At 30.0% G+C, this 22,553-nt stretch overlaps 1 protein-coding gene across 1 annotated transcript in view; it reads right to left on the bottom strand.

Moving 5' to 3' along the window:
* Positions 1 to 9,422: 9,422 nt before the first annotated feature.
* LOC129976099 (putative carbonic anhydrase 3) overlaps positions 9,423 to 22,553 on the bottom strand; it is a 29,459-nt gene continuing 16,328 nt past the window's right edge. The window contains exons 6-8 of the mRNA XM_056089479.1: positions 19,928 to 19,987; positions 14,163 to 14,390; positions 9,423 to 9,700 (exon numbers count right to left, since the gene is read on the bottom strand). Of these exons, the coding sequence (XP_055945454.1) occupies positions 9,584 to 9,700; positions 14,163 to 14,390; positions 19,928 to 19,987 (405 nt within the window). The 3' untranslated portion in view covers positions 9,423 to 9,583. The remainder of the gene's footprint in view (positions 9,701 to 14,162; positions 14,391 to 19,927; positions 19,988 to 22,553) is intronic.

The following is a 22,553-nucleotide window of genomic DNA, read 5'->3' as shown; positions in this document are numbered from 1 at the left end:
TGAGTGTTAAAACGATTTTATTAACGTATTCAAATATAGAAAATTCCTTGCTTAATTCTGTTTTATTATAAAATTAAAAATCTAAATATTATAAATTTACAGCTACATCCGCCCATAGAAAAATAAAATGAATCTATAAAAGTAGCATTTCAATAAGATTACGTAAATTTATAAAATTCCAAAACCAAAAGATGGAGAAATGAGTGTAAAATCGATTTTCAAATTTCTTTACTAGTATGGTATAAAGTTCAAATTGTTACATTTTAAAAAGGATTTTTGCAATTAGATTGGTTAATTTTAACTAATGTAACCAGTCGGTATACATCACTATAGTCCTATCCTACTGTTAACATAATCTACTCATTAAGCCTGTTCATCGTGTACACTTTCTGTTCATTATCTGCCTGTTTATCTGTACACTAACCAAAGGTCCAAAAACTAGTCCAGATAAAGGTCCCTTCTTAAGTCTGTATTCATATTCAAAATTTTCAAAAATGTAATGTTTAGAAGGAAAAATTGGTAGGAATGCGATTAAAGGCTAGGCCATTTTGCGATAATTGAAAAAGAAAAAATCTTTCGTAGTTTTGACGGTCCTACTGAAATGCCAAGTAATGCCAATTTTTAACGTGTTATCTTCGTAATCAATTTTATGTGAAAGCGGTCATTGGCTTCGCTGGCAAGCCAAAAGGCAGCTTTCTGTTTCATAAAATTAAAGCGGTTTGATCGCGATGCTTGGCCAACATCGCAATCGAAACGCTTTATACAAAAATTCGCGTTTTTCCACTCGCATTTTGAACAATCGCCAGTTTGATAATTTTAATAGATAAAGGAATAATTAAAATTCAATATCGATCCTGGTAACAATCGATAACGGCTTTGAAGAGTTTTCGACGCACATATTTCATGAAAGTATAAGTGTTTGTGCACAGTGAAAATAGGGATCAACTATAGAATTACAGCTGTAAAACTAAGTTTTCTAGACTTGTCCGAAATTTATCTAAATCCTAAGGCAGGTTAATACCTTTTTAAGTCAATTTGATTTCTTGGTAGTAAACATAGGTTAAGTAATAGATGAATTTTTCTGCCTCTATAGCTAATGACTCTCCCTTGTCATCAAATCATTCTTCTAAATATTATCGCTAGATTCAGGCCATTTACAGAATATTTCTTATTTTATTGGTTATAAAAATCAGCAATCTTGGGAACCAAATATTTTTGAATAAATGAGCCAATTTAAAACATATAAATGATATTTGAAACTTTAAATTTAAAATTGAAATAATCTACTTTTCTGAACTCTTGAAAATATTTGTAATCCTTTCTTGGAGAAATATAACTTCTGAAGCTTTCAGCTCGTAATCTTACTATACAATTGATGCAACCGAGTCGTATCTAATTCTTACCAAGCGACATGAAACGGACTAACCCTAAATCAGTCGAAAAGCAACTAGCATTCAAAATAACCAATGTATACTTGTATTCCGAACATTAGTGGCAGTTCATTTGTTTGTCTTTTAAGATTTTAAGAATTCTTTTTCATTATGCTGGCAAAGCTTATTACTTTAAATCGTTAAGTGGTGATGGTAGTATTGTTAATTTCCTTAGTTCTGCTCAAGCTAGATGGATCCAAATTCTTTAAACTTCAGCTCTGAAAGTAAAATTTCTAGAACTGCTACACACTTCATGCTCGGTGAAAAAAAATAGAGCGGAAATTTGTTACAGGATATATAAATCTAAAATGGAATTTACTTGCATTCTATCAATTGCGAATGACGAATGAATTGAATAGGAATTAACTAAATTGTTAGAAATGAGATTTTTAGTTCAAAATATCACTGTTTTATTTTAATGCTGATTAAAAGAAAAGAAAAAGAATTGAATACAATTTCCTTTCGTGATGCTCGTTTAGCTAGCTAATAAAGATCGCCAATCGGCTGCGCCTGGAGGTTGATTGGCGATCTTCTAAATCTATCGGTGTAATGCGTTTTTGATCCAGATGTCTGATCAACATCCAGATCAAAATGTCTTACTGATTCAATGAAGCATTTAGAAGGTTAAAAGTGTACTCGAATTCGCAATTTATATCGAATGAGATGAAAGCGGATAAAATTTGGCTGAAAAATTCAGTTGACTAGAAATATCCTAAGAATAATTAATCTTTGACCGTGTAATTATCCGTTGCCAGTAATTTTAAATGTTCTCGGTGTAAATTTGGTTAATCTTGCGAAACCTAAAACTTCAAAAATATCGGCCACTTTGCTTTCTTTATTGTGGATAAGATATTCCCTAATTTTAGCATTAAATACATATAATCTTTGGTTTTAAATATCTTGGTAGGCTTATTTTTTGAGGGAAGGGGGTAGACTATTTTCTTGAGAGAAATGAACTGCCACAATGAAATTCATCCACTAAAACATCGCGCATATCAGTACGAATTCACTTTTAAGAAATTATTGTATTCAAAAGCTCTTAAAAATTTTAGTGACTATATTTAAAAGTAATACCACTCCACTATATTTTTTCTGGTTAAGACTTTAGTATAATTCATGCATTCTTTTTGAAATTTTTCGAAAATAAAAGTTAATTTTTCTTAAACTTTTGACCGATTGCCCTAATGAAAGTTACCTTAGATTTTAACGAGATAAGTCGGGTTTTAAGCTTCACATAACGAACCCTCATTAAGACGGAATTAATGATTTTCGATTAAACTTCATATCTTTTAATATTAGCGCATTATAGAATGGATAAGATACATGCATATAATTTCACATTGCGATACAATATTTTGATATTGTAACGCAAACTAGCATTACCACTTTAATTAATCGATGCAAATTCACGAGTGCCTAAAGACTTGCAGTGAATCTATTTCCAACTTAAACAAAGGAAACTGCAAATGCCCATCGATCACTTAAGGAATAAAACTGTAGAAATTAGACAACATTTTCAAATCAATTTTAAGCTTCCATTGTATTTTTATTCACTGAAGTCGGCAATTTTTTCCGATTAGTTTATAACTTCGCTTGGTTAATTTTGGTTTCTAATGTTAGATGGAGAATTAAATTCCAAGTTCGGAATAAAACCATATCGAATGTAGGTTTCAATTTTTTAAAACTAAAAGTGCATCGTCCAGCCTTGAACAAGCTTAGTTCGGATGCCATTTTGTAATTTGAAACCTTTTTAAACATTTTTAATAAATTGTGTAACTTTTAAATTGTGAACTTGGTTTTGTAGTTTATCGGTAATTCAAATAAAACGCATTTTCCTGTATGGTATACATATAAAAAAAAATAATAAAATTGTAAAATTAACTTGTCATTGGATATGCTGTAATAAATTTTTCATTCTGTTTGAGTTTATAATTGTCTAAAAGCTATGTTCACATCTGCTTGTTCTATGTAAATAGATATAAAACTTTTATTTCTGTATTGAAATCTGTTTGCTATAAATTTTTCTATTTGTGTTTGACTTGCGAAAATTTTTAATTTATACGAAGTTATCAAAGTTAATGTGAAAAGACAAGCAGTGAAGGAATTGTTGAATTATATTTCTTTAAACTTCGCACCGCTCAATATCTTGTTCTATTGAGTATTGAAGAATGTTTAAATCATGTTCTAAATTTTAGTCTGAGAAATGCTTATGCTAGACTGAATTCTTTATTTAGTTCTGAATGTTACTTTGATTTAGGCAAATAATAATTTAAAAAAAAACTGAAGGTCTTTCTTGTTAATTTGAAAATTAAAATTTGTATAGAAAATACCAAACAATATTTTAAAATAGTTACATACGCAAAAATTAAATGCAGGCTTGTTTTTTTAAAAATTACTCTTAATCTTAAATTTTAATTTTAGATACAATTCATTTGAAATGTTTTTCTAGTACACGTTTACATGGAAATGACTTATAATTCTAGACATTAAACCAGAATTTGGCGTTTTGATAGATTTCTTGATGAAATTTATATAGCTGTTATGTATCTTGGATTGCAAGTTAAATTTTTCGAAAATGTGTCATTTTTTAACTTGACTGAATATTCTTTGTATATGCTCTTAAATCTGCTACACGATATTGATAATTACATTAGTGTATTAATGCATTTTATGTAATAGTTCTGTATTTAAATCAATGTTTTAAAACGCAATGAGAATTTGCTCAATATATTAACTATTGAAATAAAAACAGAACAGTGAATTTATGGGGGAAAAGGAAGAAAGTTTGTACAAATTGCTTTAGGTACTTCATATTAAAATGGAATAAATCGGAAAAATGGAATAAAATGGAAAAAAAATAATAAAATGGAATATGTTCTACATTTCTGTAAAATTTCTTGTGTAGCTTCAAATAAATATTCGCAAACTGCATTAATCCATATCGGTGTTTTATGTATATCTTGCAATGTAACCTATGCGGTTTTTTATATCGTCTTTAATTGCTTTCTTAAAATATTCATTTTCCAGTATGGAAGATAGTGTTGAAGCTGTGCATTCTTGAACAATATCTGAATGTTTCTGCTGTAATTTTAACCAAGTCTCGTATTTTGGCTTAATGATCTATAAATTTTATCGAATGGGCTACATCATAAACTTATCTGTAAGCTGAACTTCTCTAATATTTTAATGCTTTTCATGTGTATTTGAATGTAATTCCTAAATGATTTAATATGTATAATGTGCTGCAATAACTAAACATTATCAACTAGCCAATGACTGAACATTTTACTTCATGTGCATCTGTAATTTGTTAATAGCATTTAATCTGCAAGTTTTTAAATTAAAACAATTGCATGCTGCATAAAACATGTAGAAAGGGACATCTATTATGCAAATAGACTTAAATTTTCATTCGATTTAATACCATGTAAAAACTGACATTGTAAACTTTGCGATTAGATATTGATGTGAAATTTGTGCTTTAAATGTTTTATTCTATGTGCCATTACATTTCCAATTGTAAATTACGAAAGTGCTTTTTTATTGTAGTGAATATATTCTCGTAAATAAATCGATTAATCATATCTTGAGTCCTTTTTTATTAATTAACGGATGTGGATTAAGTTTGAGAGAAATATTTTTATTAGTTTTATATGCAAAGTGTATGCATTTATACAAAAATCTACAAACAGAAGTTTAAGTCGAGATGAAAACTTCTCTTAAATGTCGAACATAAGGTTTGAATCCCCAAAAAACTGGATTTAGCGAGTCAAATCTTTCTAGGTAAATGACTCGTAAATTATAAAGAAACGTTGCATTATTCACTTTCATTAATTTCTAAATGACAGCAAAGTGAAATTTCGTAATTTTAAATTCCAGTTCTATGTGTATTAAAGGTATTGCTGCTTAACTTTCGTGTTCAAAAACGTTAAAAGAAACGAAAACTTCTTCGACATCTTGTTTCTCTTGAATCTTCCCTAAAACGGAAACTAACAGTTATCTTAACTCATCTTGGAAATATTTTTCTAAAACCGGAACTCTACAAAATTTTAATTACTATTTTAAATACAAGGTAAATTCACGTGAATAAAATATCAATGGTTTACCCAGGACAAGATGGGAAAATTTCTTTAATCCCGAATTTCATCGATTTTCAAATTTCTATCGTTCAAATGCCCGAACGGTCTTGAGTTTTAGAAAATGCACAAGTTTCTATTTATATCATACAATTCTAGGTATTAATCTTAAATTTTGACTTCATATATTTTAGATTATTTCAATTTGACACCTCGCTAAATATGGGGGAAATATTGTATATGGATGTAGAGTTTTATCAAACTTGACTTTTTGAATAAAACGATAATATACCCAGATTAGTTCAAAATTGGTTATATTTTTTTCGTTTAGTTTTAAATTTTAAAGATTTCTCTTGTATTCAAATTTTCAATTGAAATTTATATCATGGTGTAAAGTTTTTAAGATTTTTATAAGTTAGAAATATCAATAGAATGACCAAATTTTGTCAATATGTTAATCTTTTGTGTTACAATAATGCGATATGGACTCTTGGTTTTTTTTTTTTTTTGCGATGGTAGTTAATATGTCAATTTACAGGATTCTCTTCCATTTACCTTTACGTTGTTTAAAAATAAAGGCGCGGCATTTTCCCAGCTTCTGCTCTTTTCTTACTTTGAATTATTTAGACTGAAATTCAAATCTGATTTTTGTTAATTATCCTATTAGGCATAGATGTCTAAATCTCTTTTTAGATTCTAAATTCTAGAACTGTTGATAAGTTTATATTAGCATTGATAGTTTTTTACCGCCGTATCTGGCTGCCTATTTTAAATTATAGTCTGTTCATTCTGCCTTAGCGTAGTAGCTGCTTTCTAAATCGCCAATTGTTTCAATTCTAAATGGAACCAAGGGGAGAAGTTTTAACTTTCTTCTATAATCTCCTATAAATCTTTTTTTGGCGAGTATTTACCTCAAGCAATTGATAAGCAATGGTTGAGAAAATGTGTTTTTTGAGATTTTTTCTTGTTATTAATCGAATGGATGCGGATAACGCAAAAATACCAGAAAACTGGATGGATGTGGATCTTTTTTTCAATCGGTTGAAATCAAATTGATACAGAACTGCAGTTGTAGTTGCAAGATTACATAAAATTTTCACATTTAAATTATTGAGTTTTTGTTGTCACGCTTGCGTACTTGCAATTATAGATGGTCAATCCTTTGTTAGCTTTGGCCTAAGATTCGATAGTGTCTACGCCTCGTACGTTAAATCTATTAGTCAAATTTTATCCATATAGCACTTTTCGTTTTGTAGTTAACCTTTTAATTTATATTTGGACAGCCGACAGACTTCTTGGATTGTGTTTCGTTCAAAATTTGATAGGAAACTACAAATTCGGTGTGAGATAAATAATTTCATCTGTCTAGGTCAAAACAATTTTGCTTTATCGTGTTCAAAGGCATATATAATGTCAAATGTGTTTTCCGAACTTAGGGTTGATTGAAAAGTAGAGAATCGTCAATCTCGACTTCAATATAAGACATAGTAAATATCTGAAAAATATTGTAACTGTTTGATTGCAATTTTTCCCTTTGAGTGTACCAGAAAGTAAAAATGCTTCAAATGACGTACAGAATCGTGTTTATTCCATTCAATAAACAAAATTTTGACTAAATGCAATCTAAATCTTTACGTAGTTCCACGATCTTTAAGTAAAATATACCATACTAACATTCGAAATAATGCTCCAATCTTCTACAATCAAATCGGAATTATGAAGTTTGGAAAGTCATTATTTTAGACCAATTAACAAAGAGGCTCGGGAGTAAGGCCTGGGCTTCAGAACCAGAGGATTTCAAATTCGAGATCCGATTCCACTGAAGAAACATCTTGTAAGTGGGTCTGGCGTATGTTAAATCAACCAGGGCCAAATATCCTCTCGCTGGTGCAGTGTGAAAGCTTGGAGAGGGGGTGCCAGTTCAGGTGTCGTACTTGTCATCTGACCGTTGTTCAAAATTACGAGATCCGACCCGAAATAGCCCTAGTGTTGCTTTAAGACGCGACATTAATATAACTTAACTTTAGACCAATTAACCGCAATGTATGGAAAACGGTGTAGGTTGATTAAATGATCTTTGAGAACATCCGTTGAAATGGTTAGAAGATAATATTGAAAGCTTCATAGCTTAGATAGTTTCGATAGCGATGGATTGGAGCTTTTGTTTATTCTACGGAATGACTAATATTTTTATCTATCGAAATAGAGAATTGAATAGAAATTAAATTTTTTTGACATTTCCAGTAATACATCAAATGAATGAAAAAAATATAAACACCACACAATTATCTTCGACATTTAAAAATTAACCAAATAAATTATGACTATCTGTAATAGTTTCGAAATTAGCTATTGGGCTACAATTAGAGTACATCGTATACATCGGAATAAATTGAAATGATTGAATTCTAACTATTAAATGATGTGCTCAGTAAGGATGATAGCATGCGATGTGGTTATTCTCTCTATCATATCTTTTATAAGGGTTGTCCATATAAAAAGTGGAAAAGAATACCTTTATTGGAAATCAAAAGAAATCGCCATTGATGTTGTAACGCAGGCCCCATCGTTTGGATAGCAGATCTATGCCTTTGCTGGGGAAAGATGGTCCTGCACAGCTCCCTTCACCTCGTCATCCAAATGAAAACGCGTTCCTTATAATGCTCTCTTAAGTGGCCCAAAGATGTGGAAATCACAGGGTGACAAATTCGGACTGTACGGAGGGTGTTCCAACATTTTCCAACGGAATTTTTTTAAGGTCGTCTGAGTTTCGTGGGCAGGCATCGTTATGAAGAAGGATCACTTGTTGTGTGAAAAGGCCTGATCGTTTGTTTTTGATTGCTTTCAGTAGTCTTGTTAGAGTACTGCAGCACTGTGTTATAGTGCTCCCTTGGGGCAGAAATTCAATCATGAGTGGTCCATGGCAATTGAAGAATGAGAAACCGTATTACGCGCGTTTTTCCGATCTGGATCCATTCATGTACACACGACTTTACTTTCGACCAGTTTCTTTTACTGAGAACAGCTTTCACTGTTGAAAGCCATGCGCAGTTCACACCTCCCGCTGTCCTTTATATCCCTGTTCGGTAGCGCTGCTGTAGCTGCTGTCATTCTTATGTAATCGTAAGTATCCACTTTTCATTTGGGCAACCCTTGTAGATGTGATGAAACAAGAGTGAAAGTAATATTGAAGAACATCTTGGCTAAGTTTAGATGTAATGATATTTTAAAAATAATTTCTAATATTTGATGCTGCAAGGAATATTCAGCGGGAAAATAATTTAATTGCACAAATTTCCTCAAATATTCATATAATTTGATTAGAAGATGTTTTAGCAACCCCTAATCGTAAAAGCATCAGAAGACATTATGAAGTTTTATTTAGTAAAAATTATCGTAAAAACGTAAGTGAAATTGCAATTTTAAAGATTATAAAACTATTTTTAATTAAAAGAGATGGGGAAATATAAGCATTCTTAACACTGTGAGGTCTTAGTAAGCTTATACAAAGGTATTATGCTGGTCTAATTTATAGATTTTCATTATTTTCCTTTTTTTTTTTTTTCATTATCGATGCAAATTTCTAATTTTGGAATTACACTATCATAATAACTAGTACAAATGTTTTTCAAACAATCTTATCATTCTCTATTTCAAAATCAAATACGTTAACTACTTTAAATTTCACGGTACTTTTCTTTCGATAATTTTGGTTTTGACACTTTTAAAGAAGTTATTTTTTAATTTTAAGAACCAAATATTCGTAATATTAAATGCAGACACAAAAAAAGTTTTTATATTTCATTTTGAATTCTATGTATATATGTAACTTGCTGATTTAGTATAAGATAAGATCAATATGACTTTTTTTACTGTGGTAGCTGACAGCAAAAGGTTAATGCATGATATTTTGAAATACATAGAAGGAATTTTTTTATTTAAAACTTCTAATATAGGATACCTTTCTACAGTCATTTATTTAAATTATCACAATAATTTACATTTCAATGTATTTTGAAAATGTTTCCCGCTGTTCGCACTTCTTTCTAGTATCTTTGAAAGGACATAGGAATAGAACTATGAAGAAGAAAAAACTTCGCGAGAAGGAAAAGATGGTCTGTAGTTTTCTGAAAGACGGCATTTTGAGCACTTGTCTGCTTTGATCACTGAATATAAGCGCCGAAAGTAATCCAACTGAAAGAAAAAGGCATGATGAATTGAAACTAATAAGCTTACATACAAATACATTTAAATAAGAGAAAGAACACTATTTTCTTTTAGTGCAAAAATTAAATAAATAACTGATGAAATAATTGAAATTTTGCTATTTTTCTGCAGGAACTTCAGAGCAAATATTCTTAGAAGAAATATTGTGATACTATCTTAAAATTCCTTTCCTTTACCTTTTTCAATGAAATAAATTTTATTTATATCCAATATTTTTTCTATTGTTATAATTAAAAAACACTAATTATAATCGTCCACTGCAGTTTTAAAATTTTCGGTTTTATTTTAATATGGATATTTTCTCCAGATTTTCATTTGTTTCAAAGTAGGGATTTAAATATATCTAAAATCGTGCATAAGTGAATCGCTCAAAAGAAGGGGGGGGGGAGGGGGTAAAAGTCTTGCGAGCGAATGAAACAGATGTTCGACGATAGAAACGGTTTTAGTTCTTAGAATACTTCGTTCAGTGGACTGAACACAGTTAAAAGGAAAATTCAATCAAGAACGATCAAAAGTTGTTAAAAGTTGTTAGTCGGATAATCCTAGCGAAATGTAGGAAGATTAGTTAACAACCTTTGAAAAAAAAATCGCACAAACAACCAAAAAAATTAGATGGCATCCATTGTTATCTGATATAATCAAATAAAGAATAATAATACAGGCACATCATTCAAATTAGTTAAAATACTTCTATCGACCTTGGAACAACCAGAGATAATTTAAATTCAGGCTTTGGAAGTAAAAATGGAGAAATGTTAAGAAAAGCATTCATTTGATTATGATGGGTAAATACATCGAAATTGATGAAAAATGTTTCATTGAAAATGTGAAGAATGTTAGTGGAATATCCAATTACACGTGTCCAATGTTAATACGATGTCCTCAGCTGTCTCTTTACAGCCTGACCCTTTCACCTTAGGATTTCTTTAAATTTAAAGAATTGAATTAATATTCGAAAGAATAATAATCCCACACAGAGAGAATGATTTGGATCAGAAAAATGCAAAGAGTTCCAATGACAAAAATTTAAAACCCTGAACTGTCGCAAAAGTTCACAGATGAGTTACAACGCTATTTGTTCAATTACTGTTTCGTTGGAATAAATGTCTCGGCATTTGCAGTTTAAAATGTTTATCTAAAATAAATATTTACGATTCCAGTTGAGTAGATAAATAATTATTTATAGAATTTCACTTATGAATTAATTATAACTCTTCCTAATCATTTCAGATATACATTTGGCTTTCTTCCTTTGTTGTATGGGAGTTTTTTAGCTATAAGTTCATAAATATAGTATCAAACTTAACTTTAGTTCCGGCTCCTTTCATTTTTTTTAATTTTATCTAATTAGTTGCATAATTATATTCCTCTAAAAATATATTCAATTGTCTCTAATTGATATTATTTCAAGACATGATTATATTTAAATGAGCTTATATAGCTTTTTATGGATTCCGGTAAGTCATTTTTATCCGATTGTTCTAACTAAGTACCCGAGGTAGAAGTTTGACTTGTCTCCTTTATAAAAGAGTAGGGATGACGAATATTTTACTAGCGGTTGTTACGTAACCAATATCAAAGAGTCACAAATACCAGTGATCAATACTTTTCGAAGAGGGGTGTGATTCAAAGCCTTGATACGGTCTTACTGGTGATATTTCGACTACAGGTTTTGGATCACGATAGTAAGTAACAATCGATACGATATCACTGAAATTTACCGGAACGTGACTTCACTGGAAAGTAACAGTCGATACGATCTGTCCAATGGAAGCTCTCGAACAAAACAGAAAAGGAGAAATCTGTGAATGGATTGAAAAGTGAACGGACCGGTTATTGGAATTATCGTATCATTGAATTGCATATCACTGAAATTTATCGGAGCGGTGACTTCACTGGAAAGTGTGAAGTCGCCGCTTCATGAGAGTAACCTTGACATTCCGATATTCGCATTTAATGATGCACTATTTCATACAAATCCTTTTTAATTGCTTGTGACTCGACTTTGCATATATTCCGTTTACTGCTGGCGCCATCTATTGGTAGAATATAGAACTAAATTAAAGAATTTAAAGAAATGACATATATTTAATTCAAATTTTTTAGAAAATGGTTTACTCCAATAAAGAAATTAAATAAACAGTTTTGAAAAGAAAATCAAATTTAAGAAGTAAGCTGAAATAGATAAATTAATTCAATGACACGTTACTTAAATCAGTAAATTAAGTATTAAGTACAATTAATAAATTTTATATTTCATACTAAGTAATAATTTTTAATTAATAATATGATTGAAATAACAGATATGTGGACAAATATTTAAAAATAACAATAGCAAAATTATTTGTTATTAAAAAAAATCGTGGATTATGCATCTCTATAAAAGAGTTCTTTTTCTTCGCACACTTTTAAAGGAAATTGATCCTCATTTTTGTTTCGCTTGTGAGAAAGCCTAGAAAATTTCTAATAACCATGTCTACCGCAGTGAACAAATTATTGTTAAAATGCACATTAGTGAATCAGCATTAATATGATGTTCGTTGAAATCACAATTAGGAGATGGAATCCATATTCTTCTAACACATATTCCTCCGCCATACCTTTTCCAACTAAAATAAGCCACAAATAAGGCATGATTTATTTCTCTTAAGACATTCACATTGCTTTCAAACCAATATCTCACATTCTCTGAAATATATTATACTATACGTTTTACGATTCAGTTAATTCTAACCAAAATTCATTTGGAATATCGATACTCGGATGCATTAACATAGTATTCTAAATATACTCCAAAACTAATAAGTTTATGACTCTAAACTTATTTTTTAAAATGTGGAAAGTTTATATTGCTATAAATTAACGCTTGCCATTTTTTAGATAAATTAATTTAAAAAGAAAGTTTACTATTTAAATTAGAGAGTCTACTATTTAAATTAATAAGAATCATTATTATAATGTTTCTCATGATACGACTTTCTGGAAATTATATTTATATGCAAGTTGTCCTATGTGATCGTCACGAAATAGTTAATTTCTAAACTGTTCGAGACAGGCACATAGTTTCGATTAGAAATTAGCTTTAAATGACGAAAGAATAATATTAAGCACTGTTTCAATTAATAAATGTATTACTGAAAAATATTATGAAATTTACATTTTTGTATAGTCTCAGTGAAGTCACTCAGCGTACACAATATTTCGCTAAGGCAAATCGCACATATTACTCGGAGTTTATATTACACATACAAAACAGAGTTATTATTATCGATGCCGATCAAGTTAAATTCCATATACTGGACATTTTCTAGTGAAGGCAGTAATTTTTCTATTTATTCAGTGAACCGGCAAAGGATATTTCGGTTATATAAGCGTACATCGTGCGAATTGCTTAAAAAAAATATGTCCCCAAATGTTCGTCACTTAATAGATCTACCAGCGCAGAAAGAAGAAATAAGCCAATTCGAGCTTCTCAAACAAACGAGGAACGACAAACGAGCAATAATGCAGATCACTTACGAACTGCAAATCCATGTGCTTCAGAATCTCAAGATCAGCATGAGGCAAGAATCGAAAGATAAGTTTTATATGCTACCTGATCACGCGCATCAGAATCAAAAGTCCAATAGGCAGCAAGAAACCAGGCAACTGATCTTAAAGGAAAGTTGATTTGATAAGAATTATTCATTCCACTCATTCCCATTATTCCCACCGTCATGCCTTTTGATTTCAAACGACTGCAGTTCCCCATTCGATTTGCATTTTCGATGATCATCAACAAAGCGGACATTAAATCAAGTGTGTGGATTGAACCTCGAACATCCATATTTTTCACATGTCTAGTTGTAAGCTGGATGCTCGCGAGTCGGACAGCCAAGAAATTTATTTGATTTTGCTGAAGACGAAAAAACAAATATTGTTTACCCTAAAACACTTGAATAATTAAGTAAAAATAGAACACATATTTTTTGTACTTCTCCTTTACATTCATCGAAATTGAATGATATATATTCTTTGTTGATAAGAAAATAAATATCATCCTTTCTATAAGGCAGCTATTTTAAATTTAAAACGACATTTCCAAAATTATTTCTTCTTCGGCGCCAACCCGCCGGGTACCAGCTAGTAATAAATACATATCTCCCACTCCTTATAAGTAAAGAAAAATCGATAATTTTATTGTTGGATAAAAACATTGTAATTCAGGTTTAAATTTTGTTAATATTAACTTCACGAAGGTGTAGAAATTTATGGTAGAATCTCAGATGGATGGTTTGATTTCATTTAAGATGTATATGAACTGTGAAAATATGTAGTCGATTTCACATAAAAATATATATAACTGTAATACACCATAATATATACGAGTGATATATCTGGCTTACCATGAGGTGTTTAAAAATTTAATTTCTATTATCTTAATACATACTTGATGTCGACCAATAGAAGTAGTTTTTCTCAGTATTGACCATATAACTCCTTCGTCACAAGGGGGAGTTGTCAGAGAGCCGATATATCGGTAAAAGGAGGCCGGGTTTTCAGGTAAAAGGTTGTTCAAATTGAGGGGTGACATTAACTGAGTTGATTTATCTTTATACATCACTCCCATTAGAACTTGAATTATTGGAATAAATGCGGCATTATATTCTTTCTGCACCTGAAATGAATTAAACAGATCAAGCATTAATTAAATAGAAATCTAAGCATAGTATAAAATGAAATTTCCTAAAAGCGTCTGTATGTTTCAAAGAGAAAAACTCGAGAAATACTTTACAGGCATTAGAAATAATTGTACCATTTTGTTGGGCATTTATTGGGGAAGGATTAAGTATTTTGAAGTCATATCAAAATAAAAATGGAGTTTTATAATTGCGATTTTAACTATTTTCATTCTACAATTGGCGCATGCGTAAAACAGCAGTATCTGTGCTTTGCACTTAAGCGCGCATTTGCGCAAATAGCAAGAGCTGTGGTTTGCATACACGATACATTTCTTTGTTTACGTTGGATTTTAAACAGCGATTCAAAATTTTCTCTGGTTCTGGAGAATCAGTTCCAACATATTTAGCGATTTTCCTTTAAAGGTGTTGATTCCGATGTAGATTTGGGTGCCCTTTCGATTGGCGACAAATTTCAGCGATGAAGCCCTACTTCTGGTTTCCATGATGTTTTGTTTTCATTGACGTTACTGTTGGATTACTGACCGAAAATCCCCTTGGCGCCGATCTTGGTGTAAAAAAAAAAAAAAAAAAATCAAGGGGCACCAAATTGTAAATTTTTACCAAGGTGTTCATTTCCCAGTGAGGCTATGTTTCGCCATTATAATAAATGAAACCCAAGAACAAACGTTTCACACTGCTGGAATTGACCTAAGCGAAGAATGTTTTTCTCCTGGACAACTTTATGTGGCACTTTCTAGAGTTACATCCAAACAAAATCTTTTTGTCTTGGCACCGGACTTCTATGTCCATCCAACTGTTAGAATAATCGTAAAGATTATAGTCGCAGGGGCATGGAGAGGTGTTATTAGGGATTGCAATATCGGACCAAAAGTTCAATACCGGTATTCGGTATTTTTTAGATCTTAATACCGGGATACCGGTTTTAATACCGGTATTAGAAATTTTAGAAAAAATAAGAAAACACAGGTGTTTCTTTTTTTTTATTATTTGGCAGTTTTATTAGAAAGTATAAATATTACAAAAAATAATTTGTAACTTATAAATTATAACAGTATATAAAGAATCACAAAAAGTAAAGGAACATCTTATTTATTTAAATCACAAAAAAGGGTAAATATCACTATTCAGTCTGTGGTACTATGACAAATTTTTGAAATGCGATCTCAAAAAACATAATGCATCCATTGTACGGTCATTAAGTCTGCAACGTAGTTTTGTGCAAAAATTACGAGCTGTCGAAAACGCTCTTTTGGCATCTAGGCTAGTTAGCGCTACTGTTAGCAATACGCGATATACTTTTCCCAAGTATTTACCTATAAATAACTCATTTTCAAATAAATCTATTTCTCTTCGGATGGGTTTGGATATAGATGATTTCTGTATTGTATTTTGGTTTGTTGAATTTTTTTTTTATTTATCGCTAATTATAATTGCTGTTCAAGAGATAATTCTTTTTCGCTATCGACATTATTGTCATCATAATCTTCGATAACTGTACCGAATTCTTCTGAATGTGGATAGGTTTGTGGGTTAAAAATTAAGAAAATTTACTATAAACGTGATCAGATTTAAATTTCATAGTCTCTTTTCTTCTTTTTCATTATCACTATCATTATCATTATAATTATGTAAATACAATAAAACATTCTGTATTACTAATTATCTGTAATGTTTACATCTCATAAAACCGCGAGTCTTCATTGTTAAACGTAAACCTCTCCTCCTCATCTTTCCTCTTACCCTATTTTGTCGAATTAAACCCATCCTAACGCATGCTCAAAAGCGCGGAGGGTTTTGCAATCCGCTGTCAAACAGTATTTTATCACTTCTCTTGATTGTACGATGCAACTTTGTATTCACAGTCTAATTAATTTCGCCCGTTAGGGAGACATAAAAATAAAAAAAATTATACTATTTTGCTATGTTGACGATCCCTAAACATATAGTGGAGACAATTTTAAAAATTTCTAGTAAATACCGAAAAACCGGTATTTAAACTTGTGAATACCGGTATTACAAAATTGTACAAATGGCTCAAAATACCGGTATTCGGTATCCCGGTATACCGGTATTGCAATCCCTAGGTGTTATGTCTTGGCACCGGGAGGAAAAACAGCCAATATAGTTTACAAAGAAATAATATGAAGCAAGCTGAATTTTATTTTTAAATCGGATTATACAAAATTGATAAACAAGTGTGGAACGGTGAGTACAATGACTTATTTGTATATTTTTTAAATCTTAAAACAGCTTGGTAAAAGTTTACAATTGGGTGTCAATTGATCTTTTGGCGATTGTTTTGATGACAAGATCGGTCATTTTCGGTCGTTTCATAACCCAACAGTAACTTCAATGAAAACAAAACATCATGGAAACCAGAAGTAGCGCTTCATCGCTGAAATGTGTCGCCAAGCGACGGGGCACCCAAATCTACACTAGAACCAACAGCTTTTTTATTGTATATTTTTAGTGAATTGTTTTGTCTATGAACATATCATATTTTTACCTTTTTAACAGTCTAAGTATTTCTGAATGTGTTGAATTGTTTTATAGTTATTTTTGACGATTTCTGAATATATTCTTATCTTTAATGGATGTCGCTTGATATGCCCATGTCATATCGGGTGGAGGCTAGATTTAAGTTTAAAGCTAATTTTTCCTCTTGGATGTTATGCCACGGACAACGCTGTGCGGGTACTGCTAGTTTATGGATATATTGATTGACAACATAGTACAATCTCTTTCACTACCTTCATCCAATAAACTTGCATGCAACTCATGCAAATATTATAAGACAAAATCAGAAATAACCAACAAAGAAATAAGTTATTTTTGCAATAGAAAATAAAGTCAGGAACACAAAAGGCTACGGCTGTAAAGAGACTTTTACTTTCTCGTAAGCAAAGTATACAAAAAGAAATTCTTCAAAATTTCTAACTTGAAACTTTGATGAATATCTACGCTTTACAACTCCTAAGTCCGAAAAACACGCTTTTGGAATTATATTTATCTGTCAGTCCGTCTGTCGACGACAAAGATAGTTAAAAAAATGCTTTGAGTTGGAAGGATAAAATTTGACATATGGTCTTTACATAAAATGTGTAGATATCTATCAATTTTTGAGCAAAATCTATTTGGAAGAAGTTACTTTATCTGGCTTGTTCGGTAAATATCATAATCTAAATCTGTTAATTGACATTTGGCAGACGATTCCTTTTCAGACATTTTATAACTGCTACTATTTTTATTTCTGCTAAAATATTATTAAAAGGTAAAAGCAAACGATTTTTTCTTTGATAAACATATTTTGATTATATTATTTCGTTTATTTTTTGTATAATAGCTGATGATCAATTATAAACCTTCTGGAATCTGGCAATGCTTGTAAGATACGCTGTTATGTTGAAAGAATAAACAAGCCGATGGAATTCTAAATTGCTTGGAGTATTATTTTAGTTTTTAGAATTTAAGATGCTCTGCAAGCTATAGTTTGAAGCTTCAGAAAACGGGTAGTTTTCTAGAAAGCATGCAAGACTGGCTATTGATGTGAAAATATAAGTGAACTCGACAGTTACACAACTTAAAGAAGTAGGTAGACAAAATTCGATACACAAATTTGATATCTATAGTATAGACATCTATCAGATTTTGTCTGTTTGAGGAAAAAATTTGATATATCTTTCTGTGGACACGATTACCGAAAAACGTTTTGAGAGAAATGGATGAAATTTGGTATAAGGTCTTCCAACAATTTTTGTAAATTTCTATCAATTTTTGAACAAAATCCAATTGTAGGAAGTTTAATTATTCGGCTGTACAAGTACAATGAATATAATAATTACAAAAAGATAAGAGCTAGATGGATATCATTTGGTGCATAGATTTTTCATCTAAAGTTTCATCTATCTGCATTAAATTTGGAACTATATCTATCTAGGAATTGACCATCTGTTGGCATGTGTTTTTTCCTGCATCTAAATGTGATAACTAAAAACCGCAATGAATTAAATAAGTAAAATTCAGATGGGATTTTGTGATTACAATTGCAGCTGTATGTCAAACTTCGTCGGTTGGGTACATATTCGATTTTCAAGTACTCAGGTCTGCAATGAATTGCCAGTGATCATACGGTAGATGCAATAAAAATGCTAGATTCAGACCAAAGATCCATATTTCATAGTTATTGTTAGCCAATGATATGCATTTGATACACATTGCTGATTTTCTTTACTATGCTTTTATTCTCATATGTGAAAATAAATGTCTACGAACTTTTAGGGTTTATGGCCTTGTCCAAGAACCACAATTTCATGAGGGAAAGGTGTTAAGATCTTTATTAAAAATAATGCGAGAAAGTTTTGGGAAGACAACTCACACTGGTTGTCAGTGATTTCCAAGTTGATTATTAAACACTTTGATGATGTATGAAAAATCACAGCATTCAATAAAATTTAGGACGCATGTATTTAATGTATGTATTCAATAATGACTTGAGAAACAGCACTCTCAGGTGCAGTTACATTAAATGCAGAAAATATGAAATTACTTTCCTTGAATAAAGGATGTTTTATAATATTTATAATAAACAATAGTGGCCAAACTTTCTGTCATACTTTAGAATAAAAATGTCTCGAAAAAAATTATAGGCCTCGGGCAATGCCACGTGTACTCAGATTTTTATTTTCAGAGTCCCCCACTTGAGCATTTTGAGCTTTAGAAATATTTTGAAAGAAACTGAATGTATATTTTTGAATCCCTTTCATTGACTGATGTTGACAAAAATTGAATATAGAAATATTTTTAACAAAAAATATATTTTATTTATCTAAAGTGGTGCTTATTTGCGTTATCATGTTTGCGTACATGCAAAAGTAAAGGTCAGCAGAGGGTCAATTTCTTGGTCGATTTGATTCAAAATTTAGTAAGAATCGTACTTCAAATGGTAAATGTGAGAAACCAAATTTTATCTATCAAGCTCTTCATATTTTTTTAGTTATCATTTTCAGTTGTACAGACATTTAAACAGACAAATTTCCTGCGATTGCATTTCATTCAAAGATGGACAAAAATTACCAATTTGATTTCAGTTCCGCATATTAAATTTCATCAATTTAGTTCATTATCTTATTCAGAAACATGCAGACAGAGGGAAAATAGGCAACCTTATTTCCAAAAGTGTGTTTTTTGAACTCAAGGAGATACGATATGCAGAGGTACCAAAAAAATTCTTCTAGCTTTTTGGCAATAATAATATTGTTTCTTTTTCTATTTCTTATAAGAACTAGCAAAAACCATAAATGTCTTTTGATGTTAGCAGGCTAAAAATTAGTGCTAGAAATTTATTTTTAATCCCTTGAGTATAAGTGGGATATTTTTTATTAGAATAATTAATTTTGAAATCTTGTAAATAAAAATGCATTTTTATTTATTTTAGAATAATATTATTTTCTATACAGTTTCCTATTATTTAATAAAAATTCTTTACTTGTGAGCTCAGGCCATTTTCACTTACTTTTACAAGAAGTCCTACAACAGCAGTTCTATTTTCCTTATCTTTATGCACAAGGTGGACCTGTAAAAAAAATGTCAATTCTCAGATGACTCCAGAATAATAAATAAGAAGCAGTTAATTATAATTCATCACATGGAGCACTAAATAAAAAGATTATGATTAGCAGAGGTTGAAGGTCACCTGTTTAGAATAAGCAGAATTCGGATGACATAGAATGTTAAATCATATATATTACCTTGACATAGAAATTAGTTCATTACTGGGCTGTTGTTAAAATAAAAAAAAATAGAAGAGACTAGAAGAAAATCGGATTATGATGACAATAAGATAACGGATAATATTTCAAACTTGGATGGAAATTTTTTTTATGGAAAATGGAAGCTATATTTATGTTCTATTTTACTCTTTATTGAAATCAGTTTGAGATAATATTCAGGATTCTCATATTTCAAGGATAGTATGTTGGATAAAACGAGAACTTTTTTTTTCATGTTCAGTTTTGTCACGATTTACTTGGAAAACCGTTACATTTCTGTGTGTTGTGAATTTTGAAAGAACTGTTGGTATTACACTGTTGAACATGGCTAAGCCTTTTCTCAAATTGTCTTTATTGCTTGCAATTGATGCGCCCATTTACTTATCTCAAAATCAGAATATGAGCGAGACTACGTTTCATTAAAAAGTTGTTCAAATATAAAAATTGAATAAGTAATTAATTTATAAAAATTAGGCCAAAAATTTTTGGACAGGACTTTTTTTTTAAAGAATTTGGAAGAAAGAGATTCATTGAATATTTCCGACAACGTTTTGAGTTAGTATCCTGAGTTTAAAAAGTTCGCTTCAATAATAAAAAAAGTGACAAATATGAATTAAATTAATATTTGGTGAAAGAATTAAGGCTTGATACATCGATTATTTTAATTATTTAAAAGCTAAATTATTCATTGACTTGTTTATTAAGTCTGAACAAAATTATTTATTTGTAACTTGGAAAATTCGATAATATTTAAAAATACCAAATTTTGTATAAAATTCCTAAATATCTACATGGGTGACCAAAATATTAAAAAAATCTTTGAAAGAAATAGAAGAAGAGAAGAAACATAATAAATTGTTTTTATTAATAAAAAATATAAAACATTATAATGTAATGTGCTTATTTGAAGAAATATATATGATGAAATTTTTTTTTGATTAATATTGCTGTCGATAGAATACAGAGAAAGATTAAAAACTGCTGTCTAATTTTTACGAAAATTGCACTTCTAATACAGTAACCAGACGATTCTGTGTTAGCCTATTATTGAAATAACAAGAATTTTATTAATTTTTCTCCTGTAGTATGTAAATTATATTTTCTATAAGGAAATGTTTCATCAGACTAAGCTTTTTATAAAAGTCATTACGAATACTTAATGTATTATTTATGTTAAATATTGAGTGAATCTTGAGAATCCTCGTTTTATTCTACTTGAAATTGTTTTTACATAATTGCTTTTCAGGAAATAGTAAAGTGGCTAATATAAAGTACTTGTTAATAATAGAAACAAAGAACAAATTCAAAAAAATATTCCTTTGATAATATAAAGTCATTCAAATGACCAAAAAATACCTCTAGATTAAATAAATAAACAAAATGATATAAAATGTAATAGCTATTTTATTTATTACATAAAAAGTAGATTTTCCATTCCAAAACAGCTTTATTTTCACAGAAAGAATTCTTAACTGAACTGCAATTCTTCTAGAATACATTTACATTTTTTTAATAATCGTCTGCGTTCTGATATGAAAGAATATTTTCTTTTTTTTTTAGTTGAGATATCAGAAATTACTCGCTTACGCAACAAAAAGAACAAAATAATTTTACAATACGGAACAATACTATTCCATAATTATCAGCCTTCTAATAATTCATATTCATATCCTATTATTATTTATTTTGGAAGACCATAAATATCAATCAAATGAACTGAAAAACGAAGTAATTACAGAAAAAAAAATAATTATCAAAATATTCTTTTTCGTCCACATAAGTATCACAAATATAGAAATAATATCAAAATGTGAAAATAAAGAAAAAAAGGAATTACAGAAATTTATTTTCCAAAAACAGACAAAAATGTTCTTTATGAATATAAACCAATACCTACAACAATCCAGATAACCCTGAAGTAATGGCAATTAAAGCGGAACCTTTTCGGCTTGTTTTATTGAATTACAGACTTCATTAAAGGATAAATATATTTATTTCATTTTGTAATTCTATTCCACATTTATAATCTTTTTCTTTATGGAGATGACAGACACCATTTATATATCTTTATAATTAATTTGCCAGTTAATTGTTTCGACCTCATCGGTGCTAAATTGTGTTGCAAAAATTTAGCGATGACGAGTGTACTCGTCAAACACAAAGTGTGTGTTACATGAAATTATATTGTAATGAAATGAATTTTTTTTTATTTCAATAATCGAATTTATTTATTTACTGACATACATTTTTTTGCATATAAACAAAAATAAACATAAAAAATTAATTTATTAATTTAATTTGATATTAGAGAATGGCATTAAGCAAAGCATGGTATAACGCATATTAATCTTTTATTTGCTCCTTTGATTT

Source organism: Argiope bruennichi, chromosome 7, assembly GCF_947563725.1.
Source record: "Argiope bruennichi chromosome 7, qqArgBrue1.1, whole genome shotgun sequence".
Taxonomy (NCBI): Eukaryota; Metazoa; Arthropoda; class Arachnida; order Araneae; family Araneidae; genus Argiope; species Argiope bruennichi.
Note: the sequence above shows the minus strand (reverse complement) of the source record. Positions and strands in the feature narration are given on the sequence as shown.